Here is a 15460-nt window from a genome sequence, read left to right on the forward strand (position 1 = left end):
CTGATCTTGAGCTCGAGGGCTCTGTCGGTGGATAGTTAAGGTGGAGAGACTTATATCCATGTCGGCTCCTTTTAGCCCTGGAGGTTTGTCTTTACCACCTAGGTTACCGGCTCCGCCACGGGGAGGCAGGAGCAGTGCTACGAGGTGACCAAGCGGCTATTAGTTGTATTAGTGATAAAGAAAAAGAAACAGAAAGGTTTCTTGCATTTCTGGGCCTTTGCCTACTTCTTGTAGAACGAAAGAGCTACTGAAATATAAAACGAGGAAAATGGTATTCAGAAATAAACAGAATATATACAATGGCAAAAGCTCTTTAGATAGCTCGCTTTAAAAAACGCACTGTGATCGTTTGGCCACGGAACGCTTGACAACCGGGGCCCAAACTCTGGTTTTCCAATAAATGTCCTAAGGCTGTTCAAGATAAGAATGTTTCATGTCACAATTGGCTCGCATCCAAATTTCCAGGTTCATTTTCTGCCTACACCGAAACTTGTCACAAATTAAAGCAGTTATTTATCAGTCCAAACCAGATTTTGAACAGGCTAAGAATGAAAAATTTCCTTCTTGCCCAAACGGTAATCGAGCATTTTGGTCTCTTGAAAAAGCTATTGGCCGCAAAATTTGCTTATCTATAACTCCCACTTCGGCTAAAACCTAATGGTTCTGTTGCTTCCTCAGCTAAAGATAAAGCTGACTTACTAGCATCCTACTTGACTTCACGCTTGTGACGATCTTGTTAAACCACCTCTTCTGTGGCTTTCTGTCGTCCGTCAAAACGATGACGGGGAGAAGAAAAGAACAATGTTAGATACCAAGAAAGCTCCAGACATTGATGACAAATCTCCACTTGTTCTCAAAATCTGTGCTCCAGCGTTTGCTCCAGTTCTGCGTCTCCTTAGCACGCTTTCATATTCCGCTGCTGCTTTTCCTCCTTGGAAATTTGCTCATATCCAGCCAGCTCCTAAAAAGGATAACAAGTCCCTCCCATCCAATTATCGTCCCCCTTGCACTTACCTGTACTCTTTCCAAAGGAATGGAGAAATCCATTAACCGCCAACTCATAAACTATCTCGAAACTTTCTATCTGATCAGTTATCACAGCACGGATGCCGTCATTGTCGATCTACTGGTGTTATTTTGGCTTATGCTACCCATCTATAAACATATTCAACAGGAAAGTATGGTGAAACTCAAGCAGTTGCTCTTAACATTTCTATCATTCCAGCTTCCCTCTGGAATGATAGAAATGTTAAGAGCAATGCTAATTCTGACCGCTCGCTGTGCGAATGGTATACGGTCTCTGTCTTCTACCTTTTCCACTAATAGTGGTGTATACCAAGGTTAAGTTCTTTCTCCCACCTCTTTCCTCTTGTGTATTAATAACTATCTTCCACTGACTGGGAATCCTATCCATAGTTTTGCTGATGATAACACATTGCTGCATTCCACTGTTCTTCTGAGTTGGCTTCTGTAGTTCCTCCTCTCTCTCTCTCTCTCTCTCTCTCTCTTTCGAACCAGTCTAAACAAGTGTCACAACCAGTCAGCGTCCATTTACTAATTCAAACTCAGAGAACCAACTTTTCCTCTTCCCCATTTATCCTTTAAACTTCCATTTTCTGGAATAACCATCTTTCGCATATATTTCCTGAAAATTACAATCTACAGAAATTCAAAACTAACATCAACAAATATCGTCTCTCTTCGCAACCTTCAACTCATGCACAGCACTAAATATAAGTTATAATACCTTTCGTTTTTGAGTTTTATAAAAATATATATGTACTGTATATATCTAAAATATATGAGTGATAATATTTCAGGGGAAATATTATATTCCTATTGGAATATTACAATATTATTTATAATAATAATAATAATCTATAAAATATTATTTATAATAATATTCAATAAAATAATATTTATAATAATAGTCAAAGAAATATTATTTATAATAATATTCAATAAAAATATTATTTATAATAATATTCAATAAAAATATTATTTATAATAATATTCTTATTAGAATATTTTACATTCTTGAGTTGTAATATTCCTCCTGGAATATTATAACTGAAGAATGAGTGATATTAGTGATAATATTCCCCTCCTTCTTCTCCAGCAACGTCTATGATTTCACATCTACTACTACTACAACTATTTCAATGGATAAACGAAACAAGACAAAATAATAATAATAATAATAGTAATAATAAATAAATAATATATATATTTTTAAAGGTATTTCTTGTCTTTCAACAATGAAGTAAGGACTTGTGTATATTAACGAAGTCTAAAAACGATTAGTATATTCTTTATTCATATAAAACGTTGATACATTAATTAATACATGAAATGAGTCGAAAAATAGACATTGATTGGAAACAGGAATTCCAATGATACCTTCGCTACTCATACTATTTATTCTTTACCCAGCACATAATATAGCTAAATTAACAGGTAAAAATTGTTAAAATAGAGTCTGATTGATAACGTCAGCTAGCAGAGTTCTACATTAACAAATCAAAACGTCAAAAAAAAAAAAAAAAAAAAGACAAAATAATAATTGAATCACTCACCGTTTATTTTAGAACGTCCACAATAAATGCTTGTGCTGCCATCTAGTGTGAGAATTCGAAGTTGGTTAATTATAAAATGCACGCTATGTCTATGAATTTCAACAATGACTGCAGTGCGATTAATACTTGATAATAAGCTCTTATTTAAAGTCAACGATAACAATTATTTTGTCATTAACAAATATTTAACATATCCAACAAAAAATTAACAAAAATCAGATAATCGGAGGGGGGGTGTCATTTTGAAGTCATAAAAAATCATAATTAGTAATAGCTATTCCTTAAAGAAGCCTACATCTAGGATAATCTAATCTACTAGCCAGCTCATGAAAACCATTTACAATCCTAACTATCTAAAGAAGCAGTTAAAATCCTGAACAAGCCAATGTGTACAGATTAGATAACAATTGCAGTACTTCCACAAATACGCATACATATTCACCGACATATCACAGATAGAACATGGAACACTGACCATTTAGAGACAGTGATTCAATATTTATATACATACATAAATCGAGTAGGGCTCACCGAAGTGCGTCGATAGAATAACCACTCAATCATAGTTGAACATAACTTTTAAGGCATGGTGGTTGGGAGAAGCATACTAGTAAGGAGAGAGAGAGAGAGAAAGAGAGGATGGGATGGTTCAGTAAATTTCTGATGGCTTGAACCCATTGCGTAAGGCTTTTTGCTATCTACACTGAGTAGCCACTTTATTAGGTACAACTACTCTTTTTATGAAATGGAGTTTCTTCGATAATTGAATTATGTGTTCGTACAGCATGATATGAAACAGGCTATCCACAAGTTATCTTAAAATTGTTTCTGATAAGAAGTATCCCTTCATGGCTGCAGCGTATCATTAAGAATAAGTTCTTTTAACAGGATAATTTGCCATGTCAAAAAACCAAAATTGTACAGAACTGGTTCCAGGAACATAAGAGTAAAGTAAGCCTGTTGTTGTAGCTCACCAGATCACAATTCAATTGAACACATGTGGGTGGAACGAGTTCTTCGGAGTAAAAGGTAAACTGCAGTCATTATCAACATACTGCAGGATGGAAGCCTCCTCAACGATTCATGTTGAGGACATGGACCATAATCTGTCACGCTGGTCTAGTGCGGGTTGGAAGATCGACCGTATTTAACAATCATTGGCTTGAATCCCATCTACTCAAAGAGCGTGTGCTATTGTACTCCTGCTTGATCACTCGGCTACGGAGTAGAGATCCGCAACCATCCAAGCTATAACAACTATCTGTAGGAAGCAATTGAGTTAACATGGACTAGCTTCCCAGTGGCAAGCTTCGACACTTCACCAAGTCCATACCACAAAGAATCTAGGCTGAAGGGCAACTTACTCCTATTAGGTACGTGTACTAATAAAGTGGCCACTCAGTGTAATCGGTTCTCTATTGGTATCTGCTGTGATTCGTATACAGTATTATACTTCTGTAACAGACAGATAGAATTAGCATTTTCGAGAACGGTTTTCAGGAACTCGTTCTTAATAACTGTACAAGAGGTATCTACGCAGCATAAAAAGGAAATGGTAACAAAACCATTTTGTAGTTTAGTAACTAAGTCATTTTGTACTTCAGTTAACAACTTCTTTCTGTTATTCTCTCTCCTTCTATAAACTACAAAGCGGTTGCAGGCGACTATTTTTCTGTTCCGAGCATCTAGCGTCGACCCAATGTTTGCCTTCGCTGACAGACCAGTTTTAATTTTTTTTTTTTGTTTAGAAGTTTACTGCGCATTTAAGCCGTTCGATTTATCTGTTCAGCGAAAGGCCTTGCAATCCCTTTCACGCGCGTGTGTGTGGAGTGCATTCTTATGGCACGGATCATACTGTTCCTTATTCATCTTGGGGATGAATCCAACGAGTAACTCAAGTGTCTTTATTTTCTGATTTTTCTTCTTCGATCGGCTTAAGATCATTAGTAACTCGTTTCTTTTCATCCTTATCTTTCGTATCTTCCTCACTGGCTTTACCCTTTGCCGCCTTGGAACCCCTTCTTGCTTTAAGACTCTTCTTCCCTTGTGCATCTGTCTCGTCTGTGTCTTCTGGCTCCGGTTCCAAACTCTGTTGCATGAATATGCTGGCATCGAGTCCCATGGTGGTACCGATACGCAGCTTGGCCTTCTCAAATGTATCGGATAGTTTCTCCTGGACGACGTTGATACACATGGAGGTGAGTGCGAGTCCAAAAAGCAGGTAGATGAACGTGGCCATCATATACATGGGATGGTTAGGAACGAGATCGCCAAACCCAATGGTACTCATGGACACAAAGACGAAGTAGAAGGCTTCGAAGAAGGTCCATTCCTCCCAAAGGGTGAAAATCCCAGCTCCCAGCATCATGTAGAGAAACAGCATGAGGATGGCCAAGGAGACGGGAAGGTTAAATTCATCGTCCACATCATCGGACTGTGGGCTGCCGAAGGATACTATTTCAGATTCTTCTTCGACTTCTTTTTCTTTCTTATCTTTCTTATCCTTCTCGTTTTTATCCTTTTCGCTAATGTCATTGTGCTTTCCGTCTTTCACTTCCTTCTCGTTGTTGTTTCCAGCTTCAGGGTCATCGGGATTAGTAATGTCTGCAGTTCCACGCTTTTTGCTGATAACATACGGGATATACGGCATGTTCCTCCAGGCGAAGTTCATGTACTAGAACGAAATAAGAAAGGATTAGTCTACTAATTGAGTTTGTGATCAATAAGTTCAATCAAAAAATAATGAAAATCAGAACAAATTCAGGCTCTTTCAGAATAAAGAGATACGGGAAGCTATCTGAAACTTTTACTTGGCACAAAGGGATAAAAAATTGCATGTTTCGTAAGCTCTGGTTAAAGTGTCTCATATAAAATCTCAAATAAGGAAAATGTGATTCTAGTTTTTCTGGAATTTGACAAATGGAAAACTGGACTACGAGTCATGCTCTTAGTTTGACCGAAGGGTACGATTATCCTGGATTCTTCAAAGGCAAGAGTACAACTGAAGAAGGAACAGACTCATCTTAAATATCAGGTACATCCCAAAATTTTTATTTGAATAGAAGGAAATTATGACCCCACACTCATACAGATCATTGGAGTGTGGTGTCAAAGTACTGCATCTGCAGATAAGCGGTTCGCACATAGCCAGCCAGGAACAGCGGGTTAATCCTCGCTGATAAATGATAAATGCCGCTGTAATTAGACAATGTACTAAATATCAAAGAAGTTATTGGAGTAAAAATTACCAGAAGAATCTTCACAAGATGTAATCATTTATCACTTGGGCTGTTTTGGATTTTTTTCCTCACCGAACCTCGTAATCTGAAAGAGGCCGAGGTGACATTAAAAGTAACTCTACTGGTGTGACATTAAAGTGTGTGCAAATGAAAACAACATAGTGTTCGAAAAGTCCTTATAGGACTTTTCATGTACAGTAAATGCAGAGTTATCCATCTGTTGGTTAATATTGAGGTAACTATGGCAACGGACCACACGACATCATTGGACACAGAGTGAGTTATTTTTAAAACATGTAACAGTGGGCAATTTGATTGTGAGAGCAATGGTATTTGAGGAATAGCACAAGATTTATGAGCTCGGTGTGTAAATGATGAGTTTTTCCAGAGAAGAACGTGCATTTATTTTGTTGCCTCCAGATTTTTATTCGTGAGTCATCCAACAGTAAAGCTCGCAGAAGAGACCCGTCTACTTTGAATGGACTGAAGTAAGACCCTGAGGACTAGAAAAATATTCTTTGGAGTTGGACAGCCAATCCTTCCAAACCCTTACTGATGAAGAAGAGTGAAATTTCCTTTTGGGCTTTTCGCCACTATAATATATTAGCATCAACCTTGGCGGTGGACCTGATACGTTTTACTTAATGACCTGGAACTCTCTAAATTTTAATTGAACCCAATTGATCTAAATTGCACTTTCAACGGCAGAATGTCGCTCTTACCTGTAATGGAACTCCAGTAGCTCTTCGGCCTACTTTACGAACTTTGCGACATTTTCCTGTGTGGGAGAAAAGACGGATGTAGTAGAAAATGAACTTGATGGCTCTGGTGAAGAGCTTGCCCAAGTCGGCCAACACCATCAGCAAGAATGGGATGCCTATGAAGGCATATGCTATTGTTACGGCTCTTCCAGCATCCGTGTGTGGATAGATGTTACCATACCCTGCAAAAAGATACAGACTCAATGAGGTTCAAAAAAATAAACGAAATTATAGGAAAGATAAACACGAAAAAATTTCGTAAAAAACAAATAAATTACAAAAACAACACAAAAAATCGTTGTGGAGTGAATTATATTTCACAGAGATTACACGACCGATCCTTCACTTTATTTCAATAAATTCCCATTGTCTGATGCGAGTTATCCTTAATGGTTCCTACACCAAACTCGTTCAGGGCTTTTGTATTAGAAATTAAGAGTTTATTGGCGTGCATCGACTTATTCGTTTGCAAGGACGTGCCATTTGACACTTCAAAAGGCTCTTTCTTTCCATTCACTTGGGTGAGCAGCTGATCACGCGCATACAAAAGCCATTGTTTGCTCAACAAAGACGGTAACAAAGAATTTCACTATGACTTAGCAAGAGGGCTGTTACTCGTTCATTGGCTTTTAAATAGCTTGGCTGGCATTCAGATCTCTTTTAATCACCTCATCTTCTAGGGAACTGTCGGTAACGCCATTAAATGTTGCGAAATCAATTATTGTGCAAGAACTTCGTTTCTCTAGTAATCATAGGACGTGCCAAAGTCATATTTATCAACTAATTAGCCAACTACAATGGTACAACTGTTCGTAAGATTGCTTTTAATCGTGATAGTTCTGTTCTGCTTTGTTATTTTGTCCCCATGTCGGGGTTGTTTTATTCACTTTAAACGCCTTGTAAAAAATAAGGTATAGGATAATATATTCGTGTAGTTTTACAAAGGCAGGGGAATGTATGACCATCATTTGGCTTTCTGCCATGTTTTCATTACGTGTTTTGAAGAGTTCACGATAAGCAGATTACGCAGAGTGGCAGACGAAAAATTAGGAGAGTGATAAGTTATCGTTTGCACTTTGTAATTCATTAAAAAATAGAAGAAAATAATAATAATAAAGTTAATGAAGTGTGGTATGATCAAGAACAGAAACTCTAAGATTTCTAGTCATTAAATGCGTCAGATACTACCCTTCCAAAAGTATTAGGACACTCATGTTTCTTAAAACACCAGTTTTAATGTACAAATTAATAATCCGCAGACCCATCTTTGGTCTCAATAGCAACATCGATATCGTGGAACACTTCTGGGTAGCTCCTAATGAAGAGGGGCGTACCCATTTTATCTCAAAGATGTTCCATCGGATTCAGGCCTAGAATTGGGCTGGTGGGCTGGTCAGTAGAGCTCTTGGATTGCATTTTCTTCTAATGATTGGAGAGAGATGCCCCATACATTGTTGGTAGGGTTGTATACCTTAACTAGACTTCGAATTTTAAAAAGGATTTAATTAATTGTACGGCAACCAGCACAGAATTACAGTAGTGAAATCATTTAAGATTAACGAATCTTGAATGACCAGAAGACCACTCATCTCATTATAAGCTCTACATACTATGAAATTACAGAAGCAATCAGGGGCAGCACTAGATCAGCAACCGTAAACTTGTGCCCTAGATAAACCATGAAGTCTTGCTTTAAGACGAAATATGGACTCGACATCTTCAATTCCTCAAACTCAAAAGGCATGCGTAGCCTGAGGATTCGCAAATTAAGAAAGAATTTCGTTTACAGAATTAAAAGATTTAATATATTAATAGTTTCAGAAATGAATTACAATTCGTATTTCCTTAGAACTGAAATTAAGGCTTTGTTATTAAGTTTGTATATTCTTTAATCTTTTTCATTTTAATTTCAAAATTATATTTTACCCCTCCAATTTGGCGTCCTAGGCAACTGCCCAGTTTGCCTCCATGGGCGGGCCGTCCCTGTATGCAACTGTACCAAAATATCACACCACATGTGGCGCCATCTCTTGAGAGGTAATGATATAACATCAGAGGACAGTTCAGAGATGGATATAAATCATACGTGCATTTCTCAGAATATTGCGTTATCGGTTCCAAGGGTGTTTAAAGAGTCCCGCCTTCTTGGAAGTCGTTGGCATCAACCGTAGCATCGTTCCACGAAGAGGACAAGGATGATTGACGCTACAAGGACACCTGAGCTACATGATCCTGAGCACGTTGCCATAACGTAGTCAAGTGCACCATTTATGATCTGTCACTGGCTCCTTTAATGTCATCCTTCTTCTCGCTCTCCTCCATAGATTCGGTTATCTGGAAATTTGTTAGCGTCAAAGGCTGAATAGCCATAAATCTAGAAAAGGGAAAAAAGTGGAAAGAAAAACAAAGAGGCCAGCGTATATTCAGAGTCGGATTCTTATTTACTCTTATTGAATACAAATTCTCAACTGCCAAGTTCTCTCACACATCAATGTGGGATTAAACAGAAGAACATTGTTTAAAGCTCTTTATATTTTCGTACTCCGCGCAATACTTAACGTTACTCTGTGTTTGTTCAGTATACTTATAGCATTATTGCATAATTTTACATTTTGCAGATGCGCAACCTCAGTGGATGGCCTGCCACGTGCGTCCCAGCGTGTCAGCATCCTACAATCGTTCTGAGAAAGGATATTCACCCCTGAGACTGTTAATTCCAACCACATTAAAGAAGCTGGCTCATTCTCCAGAAGACTTTATTACGTTTCCGAAAATAGACTCCCTTAGATGTTCACCGTCAGGACACCTCATTCGCTGTTGTTGTATGCAGACGATATTTCAAAGGTCGCCCACCAAACGGGATCTTTGAACTTCTTTCTGAGAGAAATAACAAAGGTAGAAGTCGCGTGCTTCATGCAGAACCAACTAGAGTTGACGAATAGGTTGTTTTAGCGCGGGTAATTATGGGTATTTGAAAGGTGAGCCGGAGAGCAACAGATGTTAAAACAAGTGCGCGCATATAAATACATCGTGAGGTACTGATATATTATTAGGGAACAGTTAAGAGTGTGTTTGCCCAGAAAGTGCGTTTCACTTCTTTTATGTCAATCATCAGCGAAGGACTCTGTAGTTTTTCACTCTGATTTATTATTAGCTTTGTACTACGTTAAATACCACGACCTTTTCTTTCTAACGCGCTTCTTCTGTTTATTTATTCACTTCAAAGGATGACGTATTAATTTCGGTGGTTTTTAGAGCGGCAGTTGAACTCTGGGGTCAGTAACACCAACAGAACCTTCTGATAGAGCTTCTGCATTGCCTTCTCAGGGTTGTGATCATGATCAGAGTTCTGATAAATTCACTGATCATTATCAGATCACTGAATATAATTCGAAATTATTATTTCGGAAAGGGAATGTTTTTGTTCGGTATTGAGCTAGTCAATCTTAGGCGGTTGTGGATAAATTTTCCTCTAAGATTCTCCAATTTTCCTTCCACAAGTAGACAAATACACCTTGTTCAAGAAATAAAGGTTTATTTGAATATAAATGTTCAGACACCAGAATCATCAGCTGTAATCTTTTGCTATTCAATCAACTCTATAAGACTATGTGAGAATTTTCATGAAAGAAAGCGTGATATAAAGCCTGCTGAATTCCATTTTAGTTCAGAAACCATTCATAAAAGATTGTACACTCCAATTTGTTTCTAAAAACAGAAGAGTTCATTAATATTTGCCTCCAAAAATCTGGCTAATCTTCGAGAACTGAAGATTAGCCAGATTTTGAAGTATTGATGTTCGATGTTGTTGATAGTATGGATCAATCAAAATATGTTTGACTGTCAGATGTTCTGAGCAGTATGGACACTGAGGAGACTCATCGTCCGTGAGTAGATTGAGGTGAATCAGATGGGCATGTCCTATTCTTATTCGCGCGAGTACCACTTCTTTCCATTTCACTGTCTGATTACTGGAGTACCAGAATTTTGGGTCTTGTTTCAACTGGAAAAGTTTGCTATTCGTTTGGTTGTCTTTAGCTCTGTCCACTGTGTATGGGGAGGAAATAGAGGGATAATCGACCTTTTAACGATGCTTCAAAAGAAAACTGTTTTGGGACTGGGAGAAACGTCGTTGGAGAAAATATCACTTCTGTTAAAACGTCTTTTGGTGCTAGCAAGGATTGAAAATAACTTTTGTTTTCCTCCTACACAATTAATATTATTGGGATATTGAATTAATTCGTTTTTGTAATTTACATTGACTTCTGCTGCTTGTGCAAAGACCTTCTTCTTCTCTATATCGACAGCATGATCTCCTCACCCACACACACACCACAAGCGGAGAAGTTAGAAGCGATAAAAAAAAAATGATCCTCGCTCTTCCGCTGTGGCATCAATATTGGCATGTGTGACAGATCATACAAATTTAGCACGTCTGATGGCGCGTAGTTGGTCCCTCCTACGGAGCACGCGATAATACAGCGGAAATGTGAATGCACCACCGTAATAGTCTTCTATAGCGAGGACCACCGAAAGACTGGAGGACTACGAGCCCGATATAGCAACCCGGAAGGAATTAGCATCGCTGCTTATTTTCCCAGGAAGTCGAGTGATGAGTTGTGCATATTAATCACTCTTCTCCGGACTGGACACGTGCTGCGACGTTACAGGAGTTTGGGATTTCGGTTGCGAACGTAGCGGTTTCCTCCGATTTACCTGCGTGACTGTCTCTGCTTCTCCAATATTTCCTTAATTGAATCTTTTATTAGTAGAGATGCTGTTACCGTGGCAACGGTTCTCGCCTCAACACAGGGGAAGATCTCAGTTGGCGCTTCTGAATTGAAATTGCTAATGACCGACCCTTCAGCTTGAAATGGCTAAACTTTCGCTTGGACACATTAATAGCTTTAACTTGTAATTATTCCTAGACCTGAGTGAAGATAATTCCTTGGTTACAGATGCCAATGAGGAACTATAGTCATTACCAACATTTACATCTAATTATATGATATTGCGAATGTTTAAGAATAGCTTCAGCCAATACATTGAATTTTTAATAAAGATCAACTGTTCTTCCAGGGGGGATACTATGTCTCAAAGCACAGTGATAGAATATTATTTTTTTCCTGTAGTAAAATGTTTTCCTTAATTTTCTTTTTAAAATCAGAGGTGGAGAAACTCCTCAAGAAAGTAAGGCAGAAGTCTGCTCTCACCACACGAATCTCTCTTTTCCTTTTTTCTGACAAGCGGATGAATTCTGACTCCATGGGCTGACAAGTTGAATTCTGATAACTTGTCAGTCCATGGAATTCCATTAGAAATGCATATTAACTCCACCTCTGCGATGAGCAAAGTTGAAGGCCTATATCTACCTACCAGTATTTTATATGCATGTTCTTTTATTTATATTTTATTTTGGGATTATTCTTGTGTTAATTATGTTTTGTGACATACTTAAGAAGATGAAATTGATGCAGGTGTATCTGCAGAGGCTTCATTTCTTATATATCTTCTTCAGGTATCGTGGGCTGTCTCCGATGATAAATATGAGATATCAGCCTACAATTCCGTCTTGGAAAATATCCGAAGCAGAACACAAACAAGTCATTTAATGTAATAGGCAGTCTTCCCTGCCAAAAGGCTACCATCCCTTCACTGTGGACCAGGTGATAATTCTCTGGGTGGCAGTTTTGGGGTTGTAAACTGTCCCATGAATGTCAGTTGAAGTTCGTGTCAGGTTGGCTTCGTGCCTAAGTGTTTGGAGAGTCAAAATCCTTGTCGTAGTTAATTAGAGAGTCCCCTCCCCCCCCAAATGAAAAAACTGTTAGCTTTTTACCCTCATTATGCTAGTGGCAGTCGCATCAACGAGGAACAGATACACTTGCTAGCTATTTTTGTGGAAGCTTCTCCGAAATATTTTAGGTAATAAATAGAGACCAGGAAGGCTGGAGAAAATAGGAAATATGATAACTTTGGGAGAGGCAGAAAGAGGGGGTTAGACCCAAATATCTACTGTACGTAGTTGAATGAGCTGTTTTAGATAAATGCGCAGATAACTGACTACACGATGAATCAGTGTCAGAAAATTGCGTGTTCTAATAGTTAGTTATTCGAGAGTTAAAATCAAATGAAAAGCTTTTAAAACCCTGCGCTTCAGGCTGTGGTCAATTAATGCAGTTTGGAAAGTCACAGTTAACTTTCTCTCTCCATCAACTTCAAATTACAGAATTCTATTAGCAATTAGCTATGCAGATTAACTGAAGGTTATCTGCAGTTTGCCATCCCTGCTAAAAGGATGCTGGCTTCTACAGTCAACATCAGGACAGGCTAATTACTCGATTGTTGGTTGTTATGGGAGGTTTAATGGCGCATAAGCTGCTATGGCTATAATGCGCCAATTCATGTATTATTTATATATATATATATATATATATATATATATATATATATATACTGGTATTGAAAGAAAGTGCATCACCTAGGAATTTCACATTTCTAACCCTTTTTCGCGATGGTATGTTACATTAATGACTAGCATCCCAAATAGAAATATAAACGAAAGATATTTATTAATAGTTAAGGCAAAGCTAAGTAATATTTGACAGGTGATCTCAAAATATTCCAACGTGAGCATTTGCAACCTTTATACAACAGTTTTGGTAAACACGACAATTATGGCTGAAATGTTTATCAGAAGCCCTCAATTTACTTCAGTTTATCATTTTAAATGGAAAACAAAATGAACAGTTCATCAAGTGCAAACTAATATTTAGTTGAACCGCCTCTGGCCCTGATGACAGCAGCACACCGTCGAGGCATTGACAAGATCAATTTCTGAAGATAATCAACTGATAGTTCGTGGTTCCAAACACTAATCATGGCTTCCTGAAGTTCACGAAGGGTCTTTGGTTTCTTTCTGGCAACTGCAGATCACGCACGATGCCAACAGTTCTCAATAGGATTCAGGTCCGGGCTGTTTCCTGGCCAGCTAACAGTTGTAATGGACCATTCTTCCAACCATATTTTCACCTGTAATGAATGTAAACACATTACTGTCAAATCTCTAATGTACAAATGAAGCCAAACTAACTAAAGAAGTGCCTACTTACACTTTTCGCCCGATGACAAGGAGCAGAGTCATCCTGAAAGATCCAGTTACTTGGCAGGTTGAAATGGTCTCTAATGGTTGGCAGCAATTTGCCTTCCAATATAGCCAGGTATTCATTCGCATTTACGGAACCTTTTATAAACTGCAGGTGACCTACTCCGCGATATGAAATGCCCCCCCCCCCATATCATTTGGCTGGTAGGGAATTTCACTGTAGACACCATACAGTCTGGATGGTATTCTTCACCACGTCTACGGCGAATCGTTTGTCTCCCATCAGAGCCATGCAGGTGGAATTACTTCTCATCGGAGAAAATAATTGACGTCCACTGCTCAACTGCTCATTTGACATTCTCCTTACACCAAATTAATCGGGACCTTTTCATTTTTTTGTGTGAGGAGGGGCTTCTTCTTAGGATGACGGGCTACAAGTCTATTTTTGAAGGGGCGTCTTCTGACTGTTACTGCATTTGCTACCACTCCTTTCTGTTCTTCCCATTCTCTTTTCAGCTCAGAAGAAGAAGCTTTACAGTTTTTAAGGCATAAGGCTTCAAAACGTGGTCCTGTTTTGGCGTAGAAACCCGTTTGAGTCCGCTTCCTTTTTTTCCTATGATCAGAACCAATATTCTTTAGATGGAAAGAAATCTACTCACTGTCGACTGATAACAAGACACTCTATAAGCAGTATGATGGGAAGAACATCTTTCCTCACGTACACCAACAACAGCACTCTTTCTTCGTGGTGCCAACTGCATGTAAACCGCCATCCTGACACAAGCAAAGAATGAGTGCAACTCTTGCAGAGCGTGCTTATAGCTGAAAGTAACAGCTGATGCAATATTACGTCATCACCTACGCGTGCCAATCTTATCTGATGCAATCTGTAAGAAATATTGCCATATACTTACGTTATTCGAACGACAATTACAATTTTAAGGGATAATGCACTTTCTTTGAACACCAATGGATATATATAAAAAATGAGAAATATTTAATCTGTGACAGAAAAAAATTTGAAATCAGTAATGATTAAAAAGTCCAGTTTGCTTGTGGAAGTTAAAAAATTCGGATATATTTGCCTTGTCACCAATGAGATTTTCTAGAGTTATTGGTTTACAAAGATTAACCCGTGATAGCAAGGTTGAAGTTCTGTCTTCTTTATAGTAGGGGCAGTCAATCAGAATATGTTTCACAGTCAGATTTATAGAACAATGTGGACACTGTGGTGGATCATCTCTGTGAGTAAATGGAGGTCGGTCAGATGGATATGACCTATTCTAGCTCTTGAAAGGACTACTTCTTCTCGTCTTGATGTACGGACACGGGAGTCCCAAATTTTCGGATCCTGTTTAAACTAAAAAAGTTTATTGTTAGTCTGCGAGTGCCAGAGTGCTGTCCATTTTGACAGGCATGCAGCCTGAATGTAATAAAGGTAAGTCTCAACTGTATTTGGAAGCTGTCTGGTTATGGAATCTATTCTAAGAGCAAATAGAGTGGCACTCAATACTGATCCCTGTGAACACCTTCTTCCTGAATAAACGTTGCGGAGAGGTCATGTTGGTATTGAACTTGAAACGATCTAGTATGTAGGAAGTTCTGAACAAATATAGGAAGGCTGCCCCGCAGACCAAGAGAATAAAGATCCTCCAGGGGTGTCAAAAGCCTTCTCTGTATCTATTTAAACCATTACAAGATTCACGTTTAACAAAGGCCTTTTGAATGACGAATTCAGCCTTGACCATAAGATCTAAGCATGATCTATTTTTACGAAAGCCT

At 38.4% G+C, this 15460-nt stretch overlaps 1 protein-coding gene across 1 annotated transcript in view; it reads right to left on the reverse strand.

Annotated features, from left to right (window-relative positions):
* Nucleotides 1–2548: 2548 nt before the first annotated feature.
* LOC150078275 (potassium channel subfamily K member 18-like) overlaps nt 2549–15460 on the reverse strand; it is a 101179-nt gene continuing 88267 nt past the window's right edge. Inside the window, exons 2-3 of the mRNA XM_090385046.1 lie at nt 6538–6758; nt 2549–5250 (exon numbers count right to left, since the gene is read on the reverse strand). Of these exons, the coding sequence (XP_090241172.1) occupies nt 4471–5250; nt 6538–6758 (1001 nt within the window). The 3' untranslated portion in view covers nt 2549–4470. The remainder of the gene's footprint in view (nt 5251–6537; nt 6759–15460) is intronic.

This window comes from Mastigoproctus giganteus, chromosome 11 (assembly GCF_048544385.1).
Source record: "Mastigoproctus giganteus isolate SK-2022 chromosome 11, ASM4854438v1, whole genome shotgun sequence".
In the NCBI taxonomy this organism is placed as follows: domain Eukaryota; kingdom Metazoa; phylum Arthropoda; class Arachnida; order Uropygi; family Thelyphonidae; genus Mastigoproctus; species Mastigoproctus giganteus.